This window comes from Lepisosteus oculatus, chromosome 3 (genome assembly GCF_040954835.1).
Source record: "Lepisosteus oculatus isolate fLepOcu1 chromosome 3, fLepOcu1.hap2, whole genome shotgun sequence".
Classification (NCBI taxonomy): Eukaryota; Metazoa; Chordata; class Actinopteri; order Semionotiformes; family Lepisosteidae; genus Lepisosteus; species Lepisosteus oculatus.
The window spans coordinates 67376393-67397376 of record NC_090698.1 but is presented as its reverse complement, the minus strand read 5'-3'; the positions used below and the strand labels follow the sequence as shown (position 1 = coordinate 67397376).

At 39.7% G+C, this 20984-nt stretch overlaps 1 protein-coding gene and 1 long non-coding RNA gene across 2 annotated transcripts in view; one reads left to right on the top strand and one right to left on the bottom strand.

The window, feature by feature from the left end:
* The window catches only part of LOC138237810 (uncharacterized), a 136175-nt gene extending 123359 nt beyond the window's left edge, over positions 1-12816 (bottom strand). Inside the window, exon 1 of the mRNA XM_069187662.1 lies at positions 12575-12816. Within this exon, the coding sequence (XP_069043763.1) occupies positions 12575-12596 (22 nt within the window). The 5' untranslated portion in view covers positions 12597-12816. The remainder of the gene's footprint in view (positions 1-12574) is intronic.
* Positions 12817-13033: 217 nt separating this feature from the next.
* Positions 13034-19996, top strand: LOC138237869 (uncharacterized). Its single transcript, XR_011189192.1, has 3 exons — positions 13034-13102; positions 13671-13744; positions 19515-19996. It is a non-coding gene; the product is annotated as an uncharacterized lncRNA (long non-coding RNA).
* Positions 19997-20984: the final 988 nt, after the last annotated feature.

Below are 20984 nucleotides of genomic sequence, written 5' to 3'. Positions count from 1 at the left end.
CAGAATTTCATGGGGGCAAATGTTAAAGGATGTGCCATTCTGTAAGAACCGCCTGTATTGGAACAAAGTCAAGAAAACAATCTTGTGTCAAAAAAATGTTTTGACTTTGAATCTTAACAGAACTATACTTTAAAAATTGCTGTGAGATTGAAAAGGAATAACAATTTTTTTTTATATTCACATCTGTTCGATTGCTTTAATATTAATTTTGGAGATTAAGTGGGGGACGACAAAGCAGCTGATTCAGGAAAAGATGTTTAGTGAAACAGCAAAACTCTCACTTGCCTAACAAGAGCTCTCGGCAACATCCAGTGCCATTCCCATAGTTACAACTACACTTCCCAGTAAGAAGACAGTACAGGTTTGTCCTGGTTATTCTACGTTTTCCACACAGTTTTCAGTGGCAAGGTACTGTAGACCCCCAGTAGACCTGCAGTTCTTCCCAATCAGTAAAACACAAAAGGAACTAAAGGAAAAGTGTTTTTAAAGATGGGAGCAGGAGGTACTTCTTACATACAGTATGGTAAAAAATATGGGAGTATGGTAAAAAAAAACTGTGCATCCAAAGCATTGAGCCGGTACCATTAAAGCTGATTTCAAGAAAAAGATTCTGATCAATTCGCTACCAGCAACCAAACAAGCTAAATGGGCAAAACGTCCTCCCACTGTTTGTAATCTTTGCCGAGTAGAAACAAGACCCACAACCCTTTCCTATGCCGTGTATCACTTGCAGTCTTGCATGGGAATTGACCAGTGCACATTTAGAACGGTCACTGCATAATAACTACGCTCCAAAACATACAGCATGCTACACTGAAAATCGAAAAAGAAAACAGTCCCGTCAAGCACACATAGGCGGGCATGCCATCTGTGGCGCTGGTTATCGGTGTCCATGGAGGAGGATACGCATGAGGAAGTGAAGTGAAATGTCTGTACAGTTGCCGGTAAAAAAAAAAAAAAAAGCACTTAAGTAAACAAGAGTTTTTTATGTGCTGTATTTCTCATCACAAAGGTCAAGAGGGGGGCCCACACACTTGCAAAGAAGAAAAAAAAAAGGTTGTGAGAGAAACTTTCTTAGAAAGCGAAAACGTGGCAAAGGATCAAGGGATACCTTCCAGGTTGCTCTGTCCTTTTTTTTATGTCAAGTATTCCTTGTAAAGGTGCCAACCTCGTGCCTCTAGACCAAAAATTAGCTCTGTAACAGAAAAGTATGTCCCCATCCCTGAACATTTTAATACCCCCTTCATTAGCTGATATTTTGTAGGGAACACAGCCTAAAAGGGTTTGACATGCAAAAATATTAAAAAAAAACAATTTACAGCATCTCTGTTGCTAACTTTAGCTTATCATAGAATGATAATCCATCCATCCATTCATTCATTCATTTTCCAGCCACTCCATCCACACACAGACATACTGGGTACAGAGATACGCCCACACCAGGCCCAATTTCCCCAGACGCCAGTTAACCTACCAGTATGTCTTTAGACTATGGGAGGTAACCCACGTGAACAGGGGGAGAAAAATACAAACTCCACACAGATAGCACCCCAAATCCAGAACTGAACCCCGAAACCCCAGCACTGCGAGGAAGCAATGCTCACTACTGCACCACCGTGCCACCCACAGGATATTCCAAGGAGCTGAAATAAATTGAGGGGACACCTGAGGTGACACTTTGGCAAAGAAGTGGAGCATCTTAAAAAAAAAAAAAAGTTGTTTTGCCCAGCGCTGCTTACAGTCCAAAGCTTTATTTCTTAAGAGACGGTTTAGTGTCCACTGACACAGTAAGAGGCGTGAAATGTCAGAATATTCCAGGACAAAAACATCTCCTTCTTACCTGGCTGAGTAGGCTACACTGAGAGAATTGATTTCAGCAGCGTATCATTATAGAGACGTTTTAGGGCATGAACCTGATATACATTGACTTCAGATGTTATGAACCGCAGCTCAATTTGGTATGATTTATGTTCGAATTTTGTTTCGGACTGCATTCACCCTCGTGTATTTGTCACACAAAAGGAAATATGGAACTACTGTGAAATAGAGCAGGATAAACATACTATAATAAAAAACACATCAAGCAGCCTGAACAGAAAAACTGTGACCAGCCAGGCATTCACCTTCCTTAACTCTTTCTTTCTTCATTACCAAACCTTCAAAATGTTTTATGAGTTCCCCGAAGATACAGACACTATTATGGTATACAGAGAAGAAAAATGTAACTTTTTCTATAAAATTAATTTACAGAAACGGTCACTACATAATTTGAAGATTATTTTCCCAACAACAAACTATGATTCTTTACAGTTACCAAGTTCAATGACAGAAGACATGATGATAAAACCTCAGGGTATATATATAAATTATTTTATAATAATTATTCAACATTCAGTTCAAAGAACAAACCCATATCAGGCTTTTAAAGGAGACAGAACTACAAATTCACCTTAAAAAAAAACATGTCCTTCACATTTTTTTGAAAGGAACTGAAGGGCACTGAGACAAGAAATCGCGAATGCGCCCACAGAATGATCATGCACAGCACGAAAAAACATATTAAAATAAATAAACATGGTAAATATAAAAATCAACAACTGAAGCAGAACAGGAGTGCTCAGTTTGCCAAGCCAAGCTGTTTAAGCGCTGCAGTCTTGAATCAAACCTCTTGGACTCAGCAGGCCAAGGTACAGTCCCTGCGCTTTAAGCCCATCAGAAGAGTTCACCTCAAGTTGGCTACATGCTTGCCAAGGAAGAGTTTGGAGTAAAGGAAAGCAGGTGAACTTTCTAGGTTCTTTAATATAGCAAGGCATAACCATAAAAAGCATTGTAGTTAGTATTAGTTGCCTGAGTAACACCCATATATACAGCCAGATACATTCAGGCCTGCTTTGTTCAGCGTTATCAGTTGTCTACATGGTAGTATAGAGGTAGAGACATCACACCCACTTCCTCCGATTTATTACTTCAAGACATAGTGATCTTAAATTAGCTCGAAGTGCACAGAAAATAACACGTGTTTAAGCAGTTCTACCGTTACAGCGCAAGCATCTCATGTACCATGTAAAATTGTTGCATGAAACCAATATCACAATTCCCTAGCCACACATCTGCACACACCCCGATACACAGCTCCCTCTCTCTTTGTGAGGCCAATGCACTCCTTAAGTGTTAATGAATTTAGTAACAAGACTTTTTGAAAGACTTCTGCAAACATGAGTGTGGAATACTTTCAATGCTCGCCAGAGAAAGTGAAAGCTGAAGACATTCAATGAATCCTCTCTCCTTCGTTGTGATAAATTAATTCCAATCACTGATCACAGGGACTGCTGCTTCTAGTCAGGTCCTCCGATGTCATGATCTCTCAAGGACATTTCTGTTCCGTAGACTGCAGCCTGACAGAAGATAAGGGCTCTGCATACCAGTGACTGGAAGATTAAAAATCTTTCCTTTTGCAGGCAAATTTCAGGGGCTGTCGCTCAAACTGACAGGCTTTGTTACTCTGACACACACACACGCAGAAGGAAAAAAAATAAGCTCAATGGCTAGTTAGTGCATTTCACAAGTTACTGTAGAGTAGGCGCTCTCTGTCCAAGCTCCATTCTGGTCCCCAACCATTATCAGAATATCTTTCGATTTTTACTTTTGGTTCCAACGTAAAATCACAATGAAGACAAGTCTGTTGGTATAGTTCACAGCTACAAATATCTGGGAACTGTATTGGACTATAAACTTACTCTACGTTCACTGAGAACACTGATGATGTGAAGAAATCCCAGTAGTGCTTATACAGTATGGTCAGAAGTCCCTTTGAAGTCCAAAAAAAAATAATTTAATCAACATTTTATAGCTCTTCTGTTCAAGGTATTTTAACTCTTTTATCTGTTCACTTCACTCAGTCACAAAGACAAAGAAAATGCCAACAAAATTTCGTAAACCTCTAAAATAATTGGTGAGCCTTCAATTCCCCTGACACAGCTCTATGCCCAGCAGATGCTGAAGAAGGCCTTCCTTCATCAATCTTCTGAACGTTTGCCTTCAAGAAGATATTTTCACTGTCCACAGTGCAAGACCATTAAAAGAAAATTTCACTTGGTTCCAGAGGCCATCGGGCTTGCAAACAATGACTGTAAACAAGTTTTATTAATACGATATCTATTGGATAGAGCCTCCTCTACAAATGCTCACGTACTAAGTATTACACACTGTTACTTTCAATCATTTTTGGAATGTTGCTATTTTTTATGTGTGTATATCTTCTTACACACAGTTGTTTTATTTGTTATGTATTGCACGTTGCATTGCTTGCTGCTTAAATTGCCCCCTGAGTATGAATACAATATTTCGAATGGAACTGAACATCTTCTACCAGACTTATTTTGCTCCTCAACTTCCAACTTCTGACTTAAAACCTGAACACAGACCAAACCTGAAGTCAAACTTCCAATATCAATATCAACCCCATTGAGCACCATTCTAAATGCTTCATTATATTTTATTTTTAGGAATAACCACCGCCATTGTTTGATCTTTTCACCCTGGTCTCTCTCGCCTCGCCACACCACCCCACATCAAGCCGGGCAGAAGGGTCTTGCAGTCTTGCTGCCCTCCTGCACCTTCTGCCACCACTCACACTTGAGCGATCCAAGCCAGACCTCAAAGGCACTGTTCCCATAAACCAGTCCATCGCTCTGCGTGATGTACAGAACAGTGCCTTCTCATGGCTAAGCACCATGGCCCTTACGGTGTGTTAGTGTCAGTCGAGTTCAGTGATAATCTCTCCGCCATTTCTACTGTGTGATTTAGTTGAAGATCTCCCATGGCCCTGCACAGCTCTATTGAGGTCTAAATAAATAAGCCCACATTGGACTCGCGCAACAGTGCGTTAGTGCTACAAGGTATCCTACAGATAACTACAGTATTTAATTAAATCATTTCAAATTAATATGAACTTAAGTTAAAAAAAAAAGGTTTCCTCTATCGCTTGCTGCCAGCGTTAAAATGCGAGTTGACAAGATCAGAGCTGGGAACAAAATCTTGCACATTAAAATTAAACAGCGCTATGGAAATCCTAAGTTGTTCTTAAATAAGAATCATAGTTAAAAAATGCACTGCATATTCAATCTGGTTACCAGTTCATCTCGAGTATTACATCAAGGGTCAAAGGTTTCTTTATTCTTAAGAATGAGGGTTCTTAGCTAAAGCTATCTTTTTAAATGACTGGTTCAACAGGTGCACTCCGTCACATATGAACTATTCACTCCTAAGCCGCATAAAGATCAATAATTTTATCTATTTTTAAACAATAACAACCAACATCTACTAAGACGTAAAGTCTGGCTTCAAAGGCTTTTAGACTAGAAAGAACTCGTTACTGTACCTAAATATTCATCCATTAATATTTATTTTTCCATATCCTGTGATGACATCAGTCCCTCTGTCTGATTAGGCATTAATCATTTCCAAAGCTATCTTCATTTCCATTAAATGTAATATTTAATCATATAACTCAGGCACCGGAACGGCAGTGCTTTTGAAGTAGTGTGTCTTTTAGCTTACTTTTACAAATCAAATCAAAGCCTTCAGCTTCGGATTGCTCTACTGTTGCTTTCAATTATATTGTATTATTTCTACAAAGAACTATTGAACAACTTGGATGAACACCACATTACGATCCACATAAGGGGTAAAGCCCTGCCTAAAAGTAAACTGCTTCCCTTCTAATCTGTTTCATATAAATGCCTGTGTCTTGAAGAATCTCCCATGGAGATTGAAGGCAGACACACCTGTGATGTGCTATTGAGTACAGCGGTCACTGACACCCCAGACTTTATTCTCTCTCAAATGCACTTTAGCAGAATTTCTTTCAAGATTTCAAATCTGTACTGTCCATCACACAGACGGGTTTATCACACTTACATATTCTCAATCAAGTTGGAAAAATTCAGTGCTCCTTCACTTTTTCTGAACAAGTCTTGAATAGCAGGTCCTAAGTGTTTAAAGGTCAAAGTAAGTGGAATAATGGGAATTTCACAGGAATAAAATATGAAGTGATCCGCAGAGGAGACGCATAAAAAAAGTGATCTGAGATGTGTTTAAAACTGAAACCTCTGTAGAAAGGCTGAGAGGGAGGAGCGAGGTGCTTAAACAAAACGAGCAAATGTGTACGATGCCAGAGGACCAGTTTTAATATGAGACTGTGAGTGAAAAAGTATCCAGTACTCTACAAGAGCAGCTTTGCTCTGACACAGCAACAAAGCTGTACCTAAGACTCTGTGCACCACTGTAACAAACAGAACACACAATATTTTACTGTATGAAGTCAAGAAAATGCTTCTTAATTCCTCACATCACCTACAAGATATACTGAAAGGAACACGCATCCATTTTGCTTTGCAGATGATATTGCCATAACATGAAGAGTTACTCCCCTGCAGTGAATACCACCCATTCTATAGGTTTCCAGAAAACCTCATTCTCAGTAAGGGTGGAGCCCATTCTTAAAGCAGGGGGCACAAAGTTGGACTACCTCCTAGATGGGACACCAAATCATTGGCCAGTATTGGGAAAGATGAAGGAGACTGTAGCACCCATTGAAAACATTCGAACTCCAGAAAGAAGTGTCCCAGGCTAGAAACAAACCCAGGAACCAAGAGCTGCAAGATAGCAGCATTAAAACATCAAACCCACCATGCCCCCCCACCCCAACTACTCATTATTCATACGCAATTTGCTTTCGGGACCCTAAAGAATAGGCTCATCATTGCCTCATTGTTCCTTGGATCTACAGTACATGCTGAATCCAATCAAGCTTGAATCTGGAAGAGGCTGCCGTCCCCTCAGGTCTCACTGGGGAATGGCTGTGTGCCTGGTGAGCTCTCACTTTGTGTAACTAAGCCAATCATAACACCAGCAGGGTCTTAAACTCTCTTGTGGCCTATTGGGAAAACAAAGTCTTCTATGTCACGTTACAATACTGATATTTAAATAGTCATCAACAGGAACAAAGAATATGTTTGGCAACAGTGTTTATGAGGCTTGGCGCCATAGCAACACATTAACAGCGTCTTACACGAGAGTACAAACAAGCGTCAATCATTCGTGTATTTATGTGAACAGGAGTTATCCCCCAAATCACGCCAATGTAGCATTGGGTGACCCAGCAGGCAGATTTGGTGTAAAAACACAGGAGCTCCATTGGGAATGATTGATTAAAACTTTCTTCAGAATAATCTATTCTCACATAATCTGTATGCACTGCATTACAGCCAAAAGGTGGAGAGGACAAGGTAGGAAAGAGAAAAACAGTATTTTTTTGTCTTTACTATATGAAATCATAGTGAAGGTACAAATGTTATCATTTGCAGCTCACTGCTGCTTCACACTTCTCCCAGAATGATTCAAAAACATTATATCTGACCTGCCCTAAAAACTCACAGGGCTGGAAAATACTCTGTAAATATTACAAGACACTCTCAAGGCTAGTCCCATGCTTAAAGGATTTACTGTTCTTGGAGTCATCATTGCACCGGTTAAAAAAAACTGCTCCAAATCCTTGCCAAGTGTAACTGCTCACAGAATCCGACAGGCTGAGCACAAAACATTAGATGCATGTGACACACAACCCATAAGAATATAATGCAGAATTTACTTGCAGAAGCCTAAGTGGGGGGCAGGTGTTGATACAGTCAAAACCTTTGCAGTGATGCCATAAGTCTAACTAAATCTAAGTCCAGGGAACACACCCATTTGCTACACATCTTGTGATGACACTGCTAAAAGGATTGGCAGGACATCTACTTGAAGAAATGCAGTTGTGCAACATACCGAGAGATTTTGTAATGTAACGTAATGTAATGTTTCTTTATTAGCCCTATACAATTTCTTGCATTAGGAATTCGTCTTTTCGCATACCCCAGCTTTTCTCCATGGAGACACAGACAGGGAGAGAAGCTGGGGTTCAGAGCGCAGGGTCAGCCATTGTACGGCACCCCTGGAGCAGTTGGGGTTAAGGGCCTTGCTCAGGGGCCCAACGGAGTAGGACTCCTCTGCCGGCCGCGGGATTTGAACCGGCAACCTTCCAGTCACAGGCGCAGATCCTTAGCCACAGAGCCCCCGCTCTTGTAACCTCATGATGTTCAAGCCCACATTCAAATTCACTCAACACCATAGAGAACATGGTGGGGTGGCGTTGGGGGAGAATAAACACATTTTCGTAGCTCAGGGTCATATCTTTTTTGGACTAATCCAAGGCCTTTTGGAGCTTGATCTTTTTCAAATGGGCCCAGATGTCCCTTTTTCACCAATCACCTACAATAAATGCTATTTCAAAGTAAGGCTTCCTACATTTCTGTCTTAGAACTAGATGAGATTTACAAATCATATTTAATAACTGCCGTTGTAAGTTACTTTCCGAGCATTTCCTTTGAAATGCAATATTATACAATATATTGCATGAGCTGCATTACAGCATGAAATACGATGAAAAACATCATTATGGAAAACTGAAATGATGACAGAAACGACGGTCAATAAACAGAATGGCCTGTTGTCTTCTCTCATACAACAGGACGTGTCAGGAATTATATGGAGTGGCTCCAGTGTGTGCAGTATTTCCATACTGGGTATTAAAATGCTAATTAAACCATACCAGAACACCTCACAATGTCTAAAATTTAATAAGTTATTTATAAGGTGTCAATTATTTTGAAATAATGCACATATTTAAACATTTACAGTTCCGGTTACAGAATCTGTATGGCACCTCTCATTTTTTCAAAGCGAAGATGAACGGGAACAAATGAAATCTTCCTTGTAAGCAAAACAGCAAACCGCTATATTCAACAAGTCCTTAAAGCGAAGCAATGCTGGACTGCTTGGAACAAAATGTCTGTTTTGCATAACAAATCAGAATCTACCACAGAATACAGCCTCTATCCACAAGAGATTGTAGATAAGCAAATCAAAAGTAATGGACTATAAAAGCTATTAAGGAACAAGTAATAAGGGTTTATTCCGTGCTGAAAAAAAAGAAGAAAAAAACACAATGTTTCGGCCGTGGAGCCTTCTTCAGATGTGCAACAGAAGGCAACACCTTTGTAGCCTAAGCATGCTGACGCAGCTCCCACCTGAACTATAAAAGCTATTGTACTATTGAATTTATTTCACCATAGCATTGTATATGCTATGCTATGGTGAAATAAAATGACCAGGATTTACAAGATTACAACCACTCATATAATCCATTATTAAAGATAACAGTAGGATGCATGGATTTATTTCAACATCAAGAACAAAATGACACTGAAGATAACTATTAAATAACAGTGTGTAAACGTTATTTTAAGGTAATCCTTATTCCAGTAATAACATAATTAAATGAAATTACGGTGCTATTTTTATTTCCAGATCTTAATATATTTATAATGCATCAATATGGAAAGTTGAGAGTACACAGTGTACAGTTGCAAAGAACAGGGCAGCTTGATATTCAGGTATGGCTTTTTCAGGTTTCTAGGCCATTACTATACAAGAGCTGTGCTAAGCGCTGGAGACCACAATCCCTACTTCCTTCAGTAACAAGGGAGGGAGTATATGAAACTATTCTATTTATCCTACAAAATGTCAGACATGATGTGTGAAACACACCGGATTATCAGAGCACAAAAGTTCAGCCGAATGTTCCTAGCAAGTGTCCATCACGCAGGACAGTTCTCTTTTCCCCTTCCCTGCAAATGGTTACGTACAAAGGAAATCCTTGCTGGTGGCATAGTGGTTAGCATTTCTGCCTCACAGTGCTGGGGCCCTGGGTTCAATTTAGACCTGGGGTGCTGTCTGCGTGGAGTTTGTATGGTTTCTCCATGTTCATGATGGTTTCCACCCACCATTCAAACACATCCTGCTAGGTTAAGTGGCTTCTGGGAAAAATGGCCTGTGTCTGTGTGTCTGTGAGACCTTTTGCACTCCAACAAGAAGTGGTGAGATTTCATCTGAAATCCCTGGTTCTAATCAGGTGTAGAAGTAATTAATATACAATCAAGAGGCCATCAAATATCTCACCTGTGCAAGCTAGATTTAAAAGTGTGAGCAGATCAGAGGTAAAAGTTTATCTTTTGCAGACAGAGCTGCTCGACTGAAAGCCGAGGTCTTAAACCCAAAGCTGTAGGAAAGGGAGAAGGGAAAAGACTCCAAAACTGAGGGAAAATCCTGATGTGATCCTGAACAGGTCAGGACCTTTGCCACAGCACTGTGAAAGAGATTGAGCTTTTTTTTTTAATGGAAGAAACAGAAAGCCATAAGAAATACTTTCACACCAATCTCAGCACACAGAGCAACACATGCAAGCTTCTCCATCTCAACTTCTGTCAACAGAATGCATGTGCAATGCAGCAGAAACTCAAGGGGAAAAATGAGCCGAGTGAAATGAAGAATCGAAATTTAGAACTCAGGAATGTTTCCAAATTCCAAATCTTAGGTACAGCATCAAAGGAGTCATTACAATAAATGCAGATCAGCACAGAAATGAGACATTAGAATCGGGTTTAAATCAGCTAAAACCCCCCTCAGAATCCCACTCAAAAAATTAGGAGAGATCCTTATTGAATTACGTATATGCAATGAGACGGAGAAGAAAGCAAAATAAGAGGACCAGCCACAACACAAAAACCTACAGTCTACATACTGTACATGTATAAATGTGAAACCCACTGTCAATTACTACAACGTTAGAAAGACTGTCAGTCATGAGGCCAGTGAAACCACTGCAGGGTCATAACTGGGGAAGGATCAAAAGGAACTGGAAGTTTAGGGATTTCAAACCACTTATTACAGTTCCTTGAATTTCTATAGCTTTTATATACCGTTTACCTCCAAAGGACGCCCCAAAACTTCACTTGTAAGAGAGTAGCCACCTCAAAGTGCGACACCCTGCTGGGTGACCTGTGGCAGCCATTATATACAGTAGCAGCAGTCCCAGGACAAAACAGGTCAGACAGACAAGTGAGAACTGCTACATCTTTTGACTTATTGGGGAACATGAGGTTAGCCACACTGCCGCTGAGGTTCACACCCCAACTCTTCAGAGGAACTGAAGAGCTGGCAGAAGGGTAAACCAATTGATACAATTAAACCAGTAACTAGCTCATTCATCTCCCTGCAGACAGAGCTAGAATGACAACCTACAGATCACTCTGGCCCTCCAGGACCAAGACGGCTGGTTAGGTCAACAATTATCATTGTACAACAGACCAGATTTTCATAAACCAATGATAGTCCAGCCCAAACCATCCATTCACCCAACACAAAACTCTAAAGAGAGAAAGAATGCTACATCAATACACCAGTAACACCCATTCTGGTCAGATAAAGGATGTCGTTAACTATCGCATCTCTACAGGAACTAGCAAGAGATCCACAACGTGATTTATCCTTTGGGCTTGAGATAATCTCGTGTGTACTACAGGTCTCTGAAGATGTCTCGGACATGGAGGACAAACATTCTCCGAAGAACCATAGCATTTCGGAGATATAATACCGTGATACGCTGCCACGTGAATCTGGTAAGAGAATTCCGAATTGGTCAACAACCTTTTTTTACATTACTTTTCACCACTGCACGGAGAAACTCATTGTGTCCCTCAACTCACAATATTTTGCAATAACGCGGCCAAGCCCGACGCTGGCTATTGTTATTCAAACCAAAACGAAGCTACTATCAAACAAAATGTATTCGAATCCACGACAGCAAATACTACTGTAGAGTCATTATCATTTGCGGGTAAACGATTTTTTTTTTTGTCCATTCTTCACTTTCGACAACTTTAGCAATCTGGAACAATAAAAGCATCAGCGCCAAACGAGGTTCTGGAGCAAAAACGCCTTCGTCACCTTCCTATAAAGCTCCCAGTGGATACAAACTGCGAATCAGTAACGCTAAGCGCCTTACAATGTGCTGTTACTGAGCACTAGAAAGCACACACATTATTAACAAAGTAGTTCCTGAACACATGTATTTCCATTATAGCGAAGCAGAAATCGGAAGGAGCCGATCCTATTGGTGTAAAAACATCAAAACTTATAAACATTACTCCCTTCGGTATTTCTGTTCCTAATAATACTATGTAGATTATATCTGGTCTTAAATACAGGTGTTGGAAGATACAGCGTTTAACAACCATTATAACGGTAAATACTGTCTTTACATTGCTGTCAGCATCGCGTTAAGAACTGCGGGTCATAGGCTGTTCTCGGAACGAACTGTAAAACAAACCGACCCAGCGAGTATATTATCACCACATTTCAACATGCAAGAAAACGGGGTGAAAAGAGAAGCAAATCCCATTTTGAAAATTATTGTAAAAACACATGGTCATGGGAAAATTAGACATAAAACAGACTGAACAAATCAGCACACCGAAAACCGTTTTAAAAACAAGTAAACCACAAGCGCAAAAGTTCGCATCCAGCCGGATAGTCAGTTTGTCAATTTGGCAGTAAGCACGAACAACCCAGTCTGTACTGTCAGGGAGCACAAGTAAAGCTAACTTTAATACTTAAAAGTGAAGCAAAACCTTACCTCTCACACAGAGTAAAGACATAGTCAGAGCTTGATCTAATACAGAAATCCTGTTGCAGTTCGCAGAGTTAAAATAGAACAAAGCGCCTCAGCTATAATGAATTTCAACCGCTTGCAGCATCGCGAGTGCTTATTCTAGTTGCTTTTTAGGAGTTTGAGCTGCTATGAGTCGCGCTGGAGAGGAGAAAAAACCGGACAACACGATTGCACACTAAAGGTCGAGAGCAATAGCTCCCAGCCTCGCAACGCCATGATGAATATTATAAGGGACTCACCTAAGGCACAACTACCCCTAAGGGGCGGCACCGGGATAGGAGTGATTGACATATGATGTAGCCATTAAAAGATGAAACATGAGTGACAGGGGCGGACATTAGTCAAAGTAAGGCCAATGGACGGAGAGGAGGGGTGGTGCCTTAGGTAGCAGGTTGGGGGACTAGTTAACAGGTGGTGACGTAAGGGACCTCCTGTGACAGGTAAAATGAAGTTGAGAATTCGTGCGGCAATTTTGGGAAACGACAATAACAGGTACGGTATTAGCACGGTACATAACACGTCTTTTCTGTTTGTAAACATAAACCACAAACTGCTCGAGAGAAGTTTTTTCTTTCAGTGGGAAAATTATTTACATCCGCCGTAGTGATGTGTGCCATTCCTTCTCATTTTATTTTTGTTCCTCGTCCTTTCGTTCAGTTTTTTTTTACACTACTACAAAGAATCGCCGCAACCGCCGTGTTTTTTTTTTACTTTTCCTTTAACAATCATTCTTCTGCTCTGCTTGTCCCCTTTTTCCCCGGTACCGTTTCAAAACAACTATTTTGACCGGTGTTCAGTTGTGTTCCTTAAAAACCCCCAATCTCTCAGGTTTTAATTAAAGAGACCATGAAATGACCCGGGAAGAAAGATGTAATGCCATTTGGCTCTCGCGGATATGAGCCCACTTTAACTAAGCTAAATTACTTGCTTATTTCATCTCTAAGTGTTCCCGATTCTTACAATTAGGTGGTTTTATGGTGACCGGTAAAACATGGATTTACGTCCCCGGGACAGGGGCTGGAGCTCTGCTTTTAAATCATTTCCCCTCTTCTTTCCACAGGGCAGAGATCCGACAGCAACTAAATCATCCTCTGGGTGTGTGCGCCTTCGTCACAGTGTTCATCTTGATACGTGGTAGATCCCTTTCACGTTCTTTCAAATACAATTTATGTAAATTCGGAGAGAACCAACGAGGAAATACGTAATTTAGTTACCATCGATGTGTTTTATTCGGGCAAATGCACGGATTGTGTGAGGCGCTCTCTGTGTGTATGGTTGCGTTATACTTCAGCGAGCGCGTCTTGAGAAATAACCAACTTCGCAGCCAACGAACGAAATTCGGGGGGAAAACATTGTGTGTGACTCGTGTCACAAAATTGTGAATGTAAATTTGTGTCGTTTCCATCCAACTTTCCCCCATATTTGTTTGCTTTATTATTTAGGTTAGAAACCAAAGTCCATGGCTTCCTCTTCAGGGATGAATATCATCACTGATACATCCTACGTTATAGAAACATTAAGACGCAACTACATAATGTAGGTATTTTAGTTTTGAATGTATAAAATCCTTATAATAACCTCCTATTTATTATGCAGAAACATCTGCTGTGAATCAAATCGTTGAATTACAGAGAAGCTCCAATGAAATAGCCAAATGAGCTATATAAAGCTATATGCAAGTGCAAGATTTTAAACAAGGTCTGCATTTTTAAAGAAGAGTTTCTTACATGTATTTAAAACGGCAACATGTTCCCTTATTGACAATGTTTTTCACATTTTCGGTTAAATTCCTTTATGTTTAAATAATATGCTGCCCATGGAATACCTTAATGTTACAATTAAGCGATGTGTTATTTACAGGAAAGTCGCATTTAAATTTACTTTCTCTTAACATATTTATTCTTACACCTGAAGATCTTAAAAAACGCTTTAAAGCCTTCCATCCGTCCGTCCATTTTTAACCGCTGCTTTCAGTTTTCATTATCGGCAGCAACCGGCGTAAAGGCAGGAGACACAAACGCAGACACGGACACGCAAGGCCGATTTCCCCGGAAGCCAGTTAACCCACCGGTGGGTTTTTGGACTGTGGGAGGAATGCTAGGCGGTAATGCTAATCACTGCGCTACCATACCGCCTAAAGATAAAGACTTTCCCTCTTAAGTCAAATTAGTGTTACATACTGTAGCTTTAGCATAAGGTTTTATTTTTAATACGCATAACCTGAAGCACGTACACTGCACCTCTTTTCAAGTTCCTTGCTTGAGACAGAGGCAAACTCATTGATTGGGCATTGATTGCTCTCAGCTGAAAGTGTGAGAGCTTTTAGCTATGAAAGAATGTGTATGACGCTTATAAATTTGTTACACAGGAAAAAATAAATTCAACTGAGTTGATATTCTTTCCCCCATTAAAGAACTTTTGTTTTTCTAAGCACCAGCATCTGTAACAAAGGTGCAAAAGTAGCAGAGTAGTCACAAATCAATAATTAAAACAATAAATGCAAATTCACTATACGTTTTGTGGGGGAGATTTGAGTCTCTTTTTTCTAAATGCAAATAGAATATGTCAGCCCGTTTCAACACAGCTGAAAGATCATAATAGACAGGTGATCAGTACAGTAGGTGTCCAGACGCTCACCAAGGAACTACTGTATGTTCAGATAACGCCTGTACCCTGGAAAACGTCACTTTGAGCTTGAAATGTTTGAACAAGCTTTGAAACCATGTTTTTGTATCCTCTGTTAATCGTGGTGGTACAATAGATGCAAAGTATTTCTGTTATTTTGTCTTCTGGTTAGTTTTGTTATACCCCTATAAACCTTTGGAGCGTGTTCTATTGAGGTCTAAAAGTGTGCACCCCTTTGTTCTGGAAAATAAAATTGATTTGCATGCAGTAAACGGCAAGCAGTGGATGCAAAGATGGGTTTTAATCAAAGCTTCAGCCATTAAACATACTAGATAAGTACCTTCTGAAGGCAGCAGGAAATTATCAAGTGGAACATTTCATAATGGAGTGTCAACAGGAAACAGATTTCAGAGGGAGACTGAGGACGTTGTTCATTAGCAGTCTGGGAAGCAAATGCCCAGCAGCTGCCAGTTTTTCTGTCTCTAAGTGTCTGGTGTCATGGCTCTGATGGCGTGCCAATGTGCTTCTGTTCATTACAGGTAGTGTCATATTTTATAACCTGTGAGAAAGTAAAAGCGATAACTTAAGGTACGATGACTTTTGCTCAAACACAAATAAAATTAGTCTAATTTTTCCATCATCTTCAGTAGTGCTTCAGGAAATTAAAGCAGGTGGAATAGATTAATAGACCACATGCAAAAATAACAGTGGTGTGACATATTTTTTTCCTGTTCGTCTTTTTCTTCTTTTTTTTTTGAAGTAATCAAGTTAATAATAGCAGGGTGAGTAAAATTTAGCACGCTCCAATACTTCAAAATAATTTTTGGAAATCTCAATGGGGTCTTTCTTACAGTGGGAGGTATTTTTTTTACTTTTTGTATCATTACACTAGGTATGTTCAACATCTAAAACCAGGGAAATAAAAATTAAAATTACTCTAGGTTAGCAAGCCATATATTGAGAATTAACTAGAAGCAGAATAAAAAAACATTTTGTTTTTATGTTTACCATCTCTTAGATTCTTATTAAACAGAAATTTATGTTTATTCTTGTATGTTTTGTAATTAATTCTATATAAAATCTCTAAACCTCCAATAGACATCATACACCTCTAAACTTTAAGCAACAATAACATTTGAAAAATGCAAAACTGGCAAAAGGGATCTTTCAATGAACTGGTTCAATTTCCATCTGAAGTTTTGAGGTAATACATGATGACACATCCTCTTGTTCTATGAACAATCACAAAGAAATTGGAAACACTGAGTTAGCAGAGCCTATTTATGAAAAAGACTTAGGTGTTTATGTTGACACATCTTTTACAAAGGAACAGGCAAAGGTTTATTCCACGCTGAGAGGAAAAGAGACACAACATTTCGGCTGTGGAGCCTTCTTGAGGCATCAGCTGAAATGTTGTGTCTCTTTACTTTTCCTTTCAGTGTGGAAAAAACCTTTATCTGTTCCTTTTCAATGCTGTGTTGCCTAAAATATGACCCATTGAGAAACAAAAACACACATGCTGACACAGCTACCTACTTTTACATCATTTCCATATTTTAGACTGTGGGAAAACAAAAATAAAAAACGTCAGGATATATAGTTAAAAGCATAGGATTTAAATCACATCATTAAGACCTCGTTTCGAATATTGTGTTCAATTACGCTCATCGGGCTACAGAAAAAGATTTTGCTGGTATGGAATCTTTTCAGAGAAGAGCAACCAGATACAGTCCAGGGCTAAGGAAATGTCCAACATTGACAGGCTGCAGGAACTTTACTTTTATAGTCTTAAACAGAGAAGTCTGTGTGGGGACCTGGCACAAGTACAGTATTTAAAACTATTCAAGTATTCAAAATCCTCAAAGGCCCTGAGAAAGACAGCCCTGTAGATTTCTTCAGAGAGAACAGTGGAACACAAACCAAGGCGCAACAATTGCAAATACGTGATAGTATTTTTCAAACCAGAAGCAGGAGTCACTTCTTTACCCAAAGGGGTTGTGGAGCTATGTGGAAAATGCTACCACAACATGTTGTTGAAGGTACTACATGGTTTCTTTCAAGAAATGGACGGATGAGATCCTTACGCTGGTTAGCTACAGTACTAACTACCGAACAAGCTAGTCGGACCAAATGGCTTCCTCTTATTTATAACCCATCATGAATGAGAAATAATCACTAAGAAAGAAAGATGAAGACCTTGTCAGTTACTCGTCCGGAATTATACTGTAACTGTTAAAAAGGAGCGTCATTTATCATACAGATCTGGACAATGGGGGCGACTGTTGTTTGCTACAGGAAGGCGACATCTAGTGGTTACATAAAGCTATAATATGTATCAGTTTCACTTTCTGGTGCGGCTTTTTGGCTTTTTGACAGGTCTCCTTCTAGGCTGAACTGTTTGTTCTCAAGTGTACACGCGTAACCCATGTATAATTTATTAAATGTTTAAGTAAGTCTTTCCTTGGAAGGATCAAATGTTTATTTTAAATGAACAGGATTTCCAAGGTTGAAACAATCATACGGACAGGAAGACAAAACAAATATCCCTCTAAGGAGTTAACTGTAACTAAACCTACCCGATTTCCACAGTCTACTATCAGAATGCCCAATTCAATTGTGTTTGTTACTTTTGTTTTGTTTTTATAATTGTATTATATGTAAATATTTGGGCAGTTACATAGAAAGTTGACCTAGGATGGTAAACTGTAACACAACATAAAGAATTATATATATCACACAAAATATATATTCTCAATCTTGCTTTTTAACTATTTTCACAACTTATTGTAATAATTAATTTGTTTCTGAAATGGATTTACCAGTATTTAACACTAATTGCTGTTCAGTGAATTTTCTCAAAGCCATTGATTTTATAGTGTTTATGGAAGAAGGGCATCTGTGACACTGTTTTAAACTATAACTTCTGCATTTTGTACATTAAAACTAGCACTATGGTCTCTGCACTGAACATGTACAGTATGTGCCAGATTGTAGCCATAACTACGTATTTTGTCAGGAAGGTTGTGTATTTACAAGGCTTTTTTAAACAAAGATAAGGAAGTCTTCTGGATAATAAAATATAAGTGGTTTTGACTGGTTTTATCTGTTAGAAGCTCTGTTCAATAAATGGGTTGTATTAACAGTAGCTCAGAATAAATGATGCTGCCTGTTCACTCACAATTCCAACTGCCCCTAAACACCCTTATCCTGTTGTTCTGGTTCAGAAAAGTTCCAGCATGAAGAACTGAAGCTCAACATTTAGCAGACTTCTTTGGAAATACTTTGGACATATCCCTTATCTACATATTAATTATGTAAATCAGTCCTCAGGGTTGGCCAGTTCGGTTAACACTTCCTTTTTGTGGTTAGAAATAGAATGGTGGTTAGTTTTTGCACAGTTATTCGCCGTTTTTCTGAAAGATGGTTCATGTGCTTGAGGTTCTTGATGAGTGTTCTGCCTCCCTATATCAGGACAGACTGAAGATGAATGAGCAGATCAACATTCCGACTCAGATGCAATTGTCGGTATTAACCAGGCTCAACAAAAATGCATTCTGCAGCAAAGCTGGAGATTAATATATTATCATTGCAGCCTCTGGCAGTTTTTAATCCCATGCTGATAATATTTTATTAAATTTCAGAAAAAGGCATTTTCAATATCCTCCTGCTGAACCGTAAGATTAAGCTGTGTAGCTGGGTGACTTCAAAAACGATTGTCTTTTCATGAAGGAGATTTTGACTGGTTTTCATAATTTTTTAAGCCTTGTATGTGTTCCATCTACAGTACATTTATTATTTTGTCACCGAGGCATTCTACCCTTTTATTTTTCTTTTTTTTATTAAGACTTTTAAAGAAAGATTAACTGAGATTCCGAGAATACACCCAACATTGCGTTTAGACATTGTACTCTGCAAAAATCATTTTGCAGGTCTCAACCAGAACAGCAAGAAATAAAGAAAAGTGTTTAAGGTCAAATTAAATGACTGAAAGGATAAAAAATAGCGGAGCTGTGTTTAGGACACTGGATGTGAAACAGGAAGGCGGAAAGATACTCATTCAGTTCCTACTGTAGGTAGGGAGGCGCTGCACGCCTGTTGAATAAAAGGGTAGAAAAGTGTTGCTTTGCTTTCTAAACTAATTAATACATTAGTTTAAAAAAAGATATAAAAGTTCCAGCAAACTACAAGAAGAAAGTATGGCCTGCAGCACAGCAGAGCCCAGTGAGACAGTGAGTTACTGTACCTTTCAACATACCCAAAGCCTGTTTCTTTTTCACAGGAAAATGATTGACGTGATCTTCCATCGTGACACCGGCCAGATGTACAACACCCCAGCCTTTCATAGTGTTTACTCCCCAGTGTCCCAGAATCTAGGGATGCTCATACTGTATGCCACCGATGCAAACCAGGATGCAAACCTAAGGTCTGACCACTGCAGAGACCAGTGGGGCAATAATTGCCAACACTGAGGTTTGGGTTATTGATTACAAGGATATGGCCCCTGTGAAATGAGCAAATAATTCTTCAGACACCCAAGAGCCCAATTAGCAATGAGTAAAGCTGTATTATTAACTCCATCCCAACCAGTTTTGTGGTTTCCATCATCAGACCTGGCAGCGAGGTGTGACGACCTGGACTTTAGTTGGGGCCTAATGTGTCACAACTAAATAAACCTGAACCTGAGAAAAATGGTATCTTAGTACATAAACACATATTGGGACACCTAAACTCTATACTCACCAGCCATATCACCCTGCAACTCACAACTGGCAACCCACTGAAGCTCAGCAGGTGTGAGTCTGGTCAGTACCTGGATGGGAGACCTCCTGGGAAAAACTAAGGTTGCTGCTGGAAGAGGTGTTAGTGGGGCCAGCAGGGGGCGCTCACCCTGCGGCTCATGTGGGTTCCACTGCCCCAGTATAGTGATGGGGACACTATACTGTAAACAGGCGCCATCCTTCAGATGAGATGTAAAACCAAGGTCCTGACTCTCTGTGGTCATTAAAAATACCAGGGCGTTTCTCGAAAAGAGTAGGGGTGTAACCCCGGCATCCTGGCCAAATTTCCCATTGGCCCTTATCATTCATGGCCTCCTAATAATCCCCCTCTATGAATTGGCTTCATTACTCTGCTCTCCTCCCCACTAATAGCTGGTGTGTGGTGAGCGTTCTGGCGCGCTATGGCTGCTGTCGCATCATCCAGGTGGGGCTGCTTATTGGTGGTGGTGGAGGGGAGTCCCCATTACCTGTAAAGCACTTTGAGTGGAGTGTCCAGAAAAGCGCAATATAAGTGTAAGCAATTATTATTCATTATTATACGATAGTTATAACTATAGTTGATGTCCCTATCAGCCAGACAGTTTGTTTGTGTGTGTAAGGCATATATTAGTATTAATGTAGAGACAAAATCTAAGTCCACGCACTCACAATAATTGTACCTCCTGTTAGCTGATGATAATCACTACAATGTGCTGTAAATGACCTTTTTTAGACATTAGATGGAATCTTTTTTTAAAACAAAGTGCTGAAACAATTTACTTTGGACTGTCTTTCACCCCATATGGAATGACAATTTCTCGGAGACGAGAATAGTACATAAAAATAGAATGGGAGTCAATGAGAAGTCAGGAAACCGATGTCTGAGTCTTGATGTCTGTTGATGATGAGGGGAGCGCTGGAGCGCTGTGTTATTGACACGAGGGCGAGAGTGAAATATGTAGTCAAAGACCCTATGCGAGACGGTATAATCC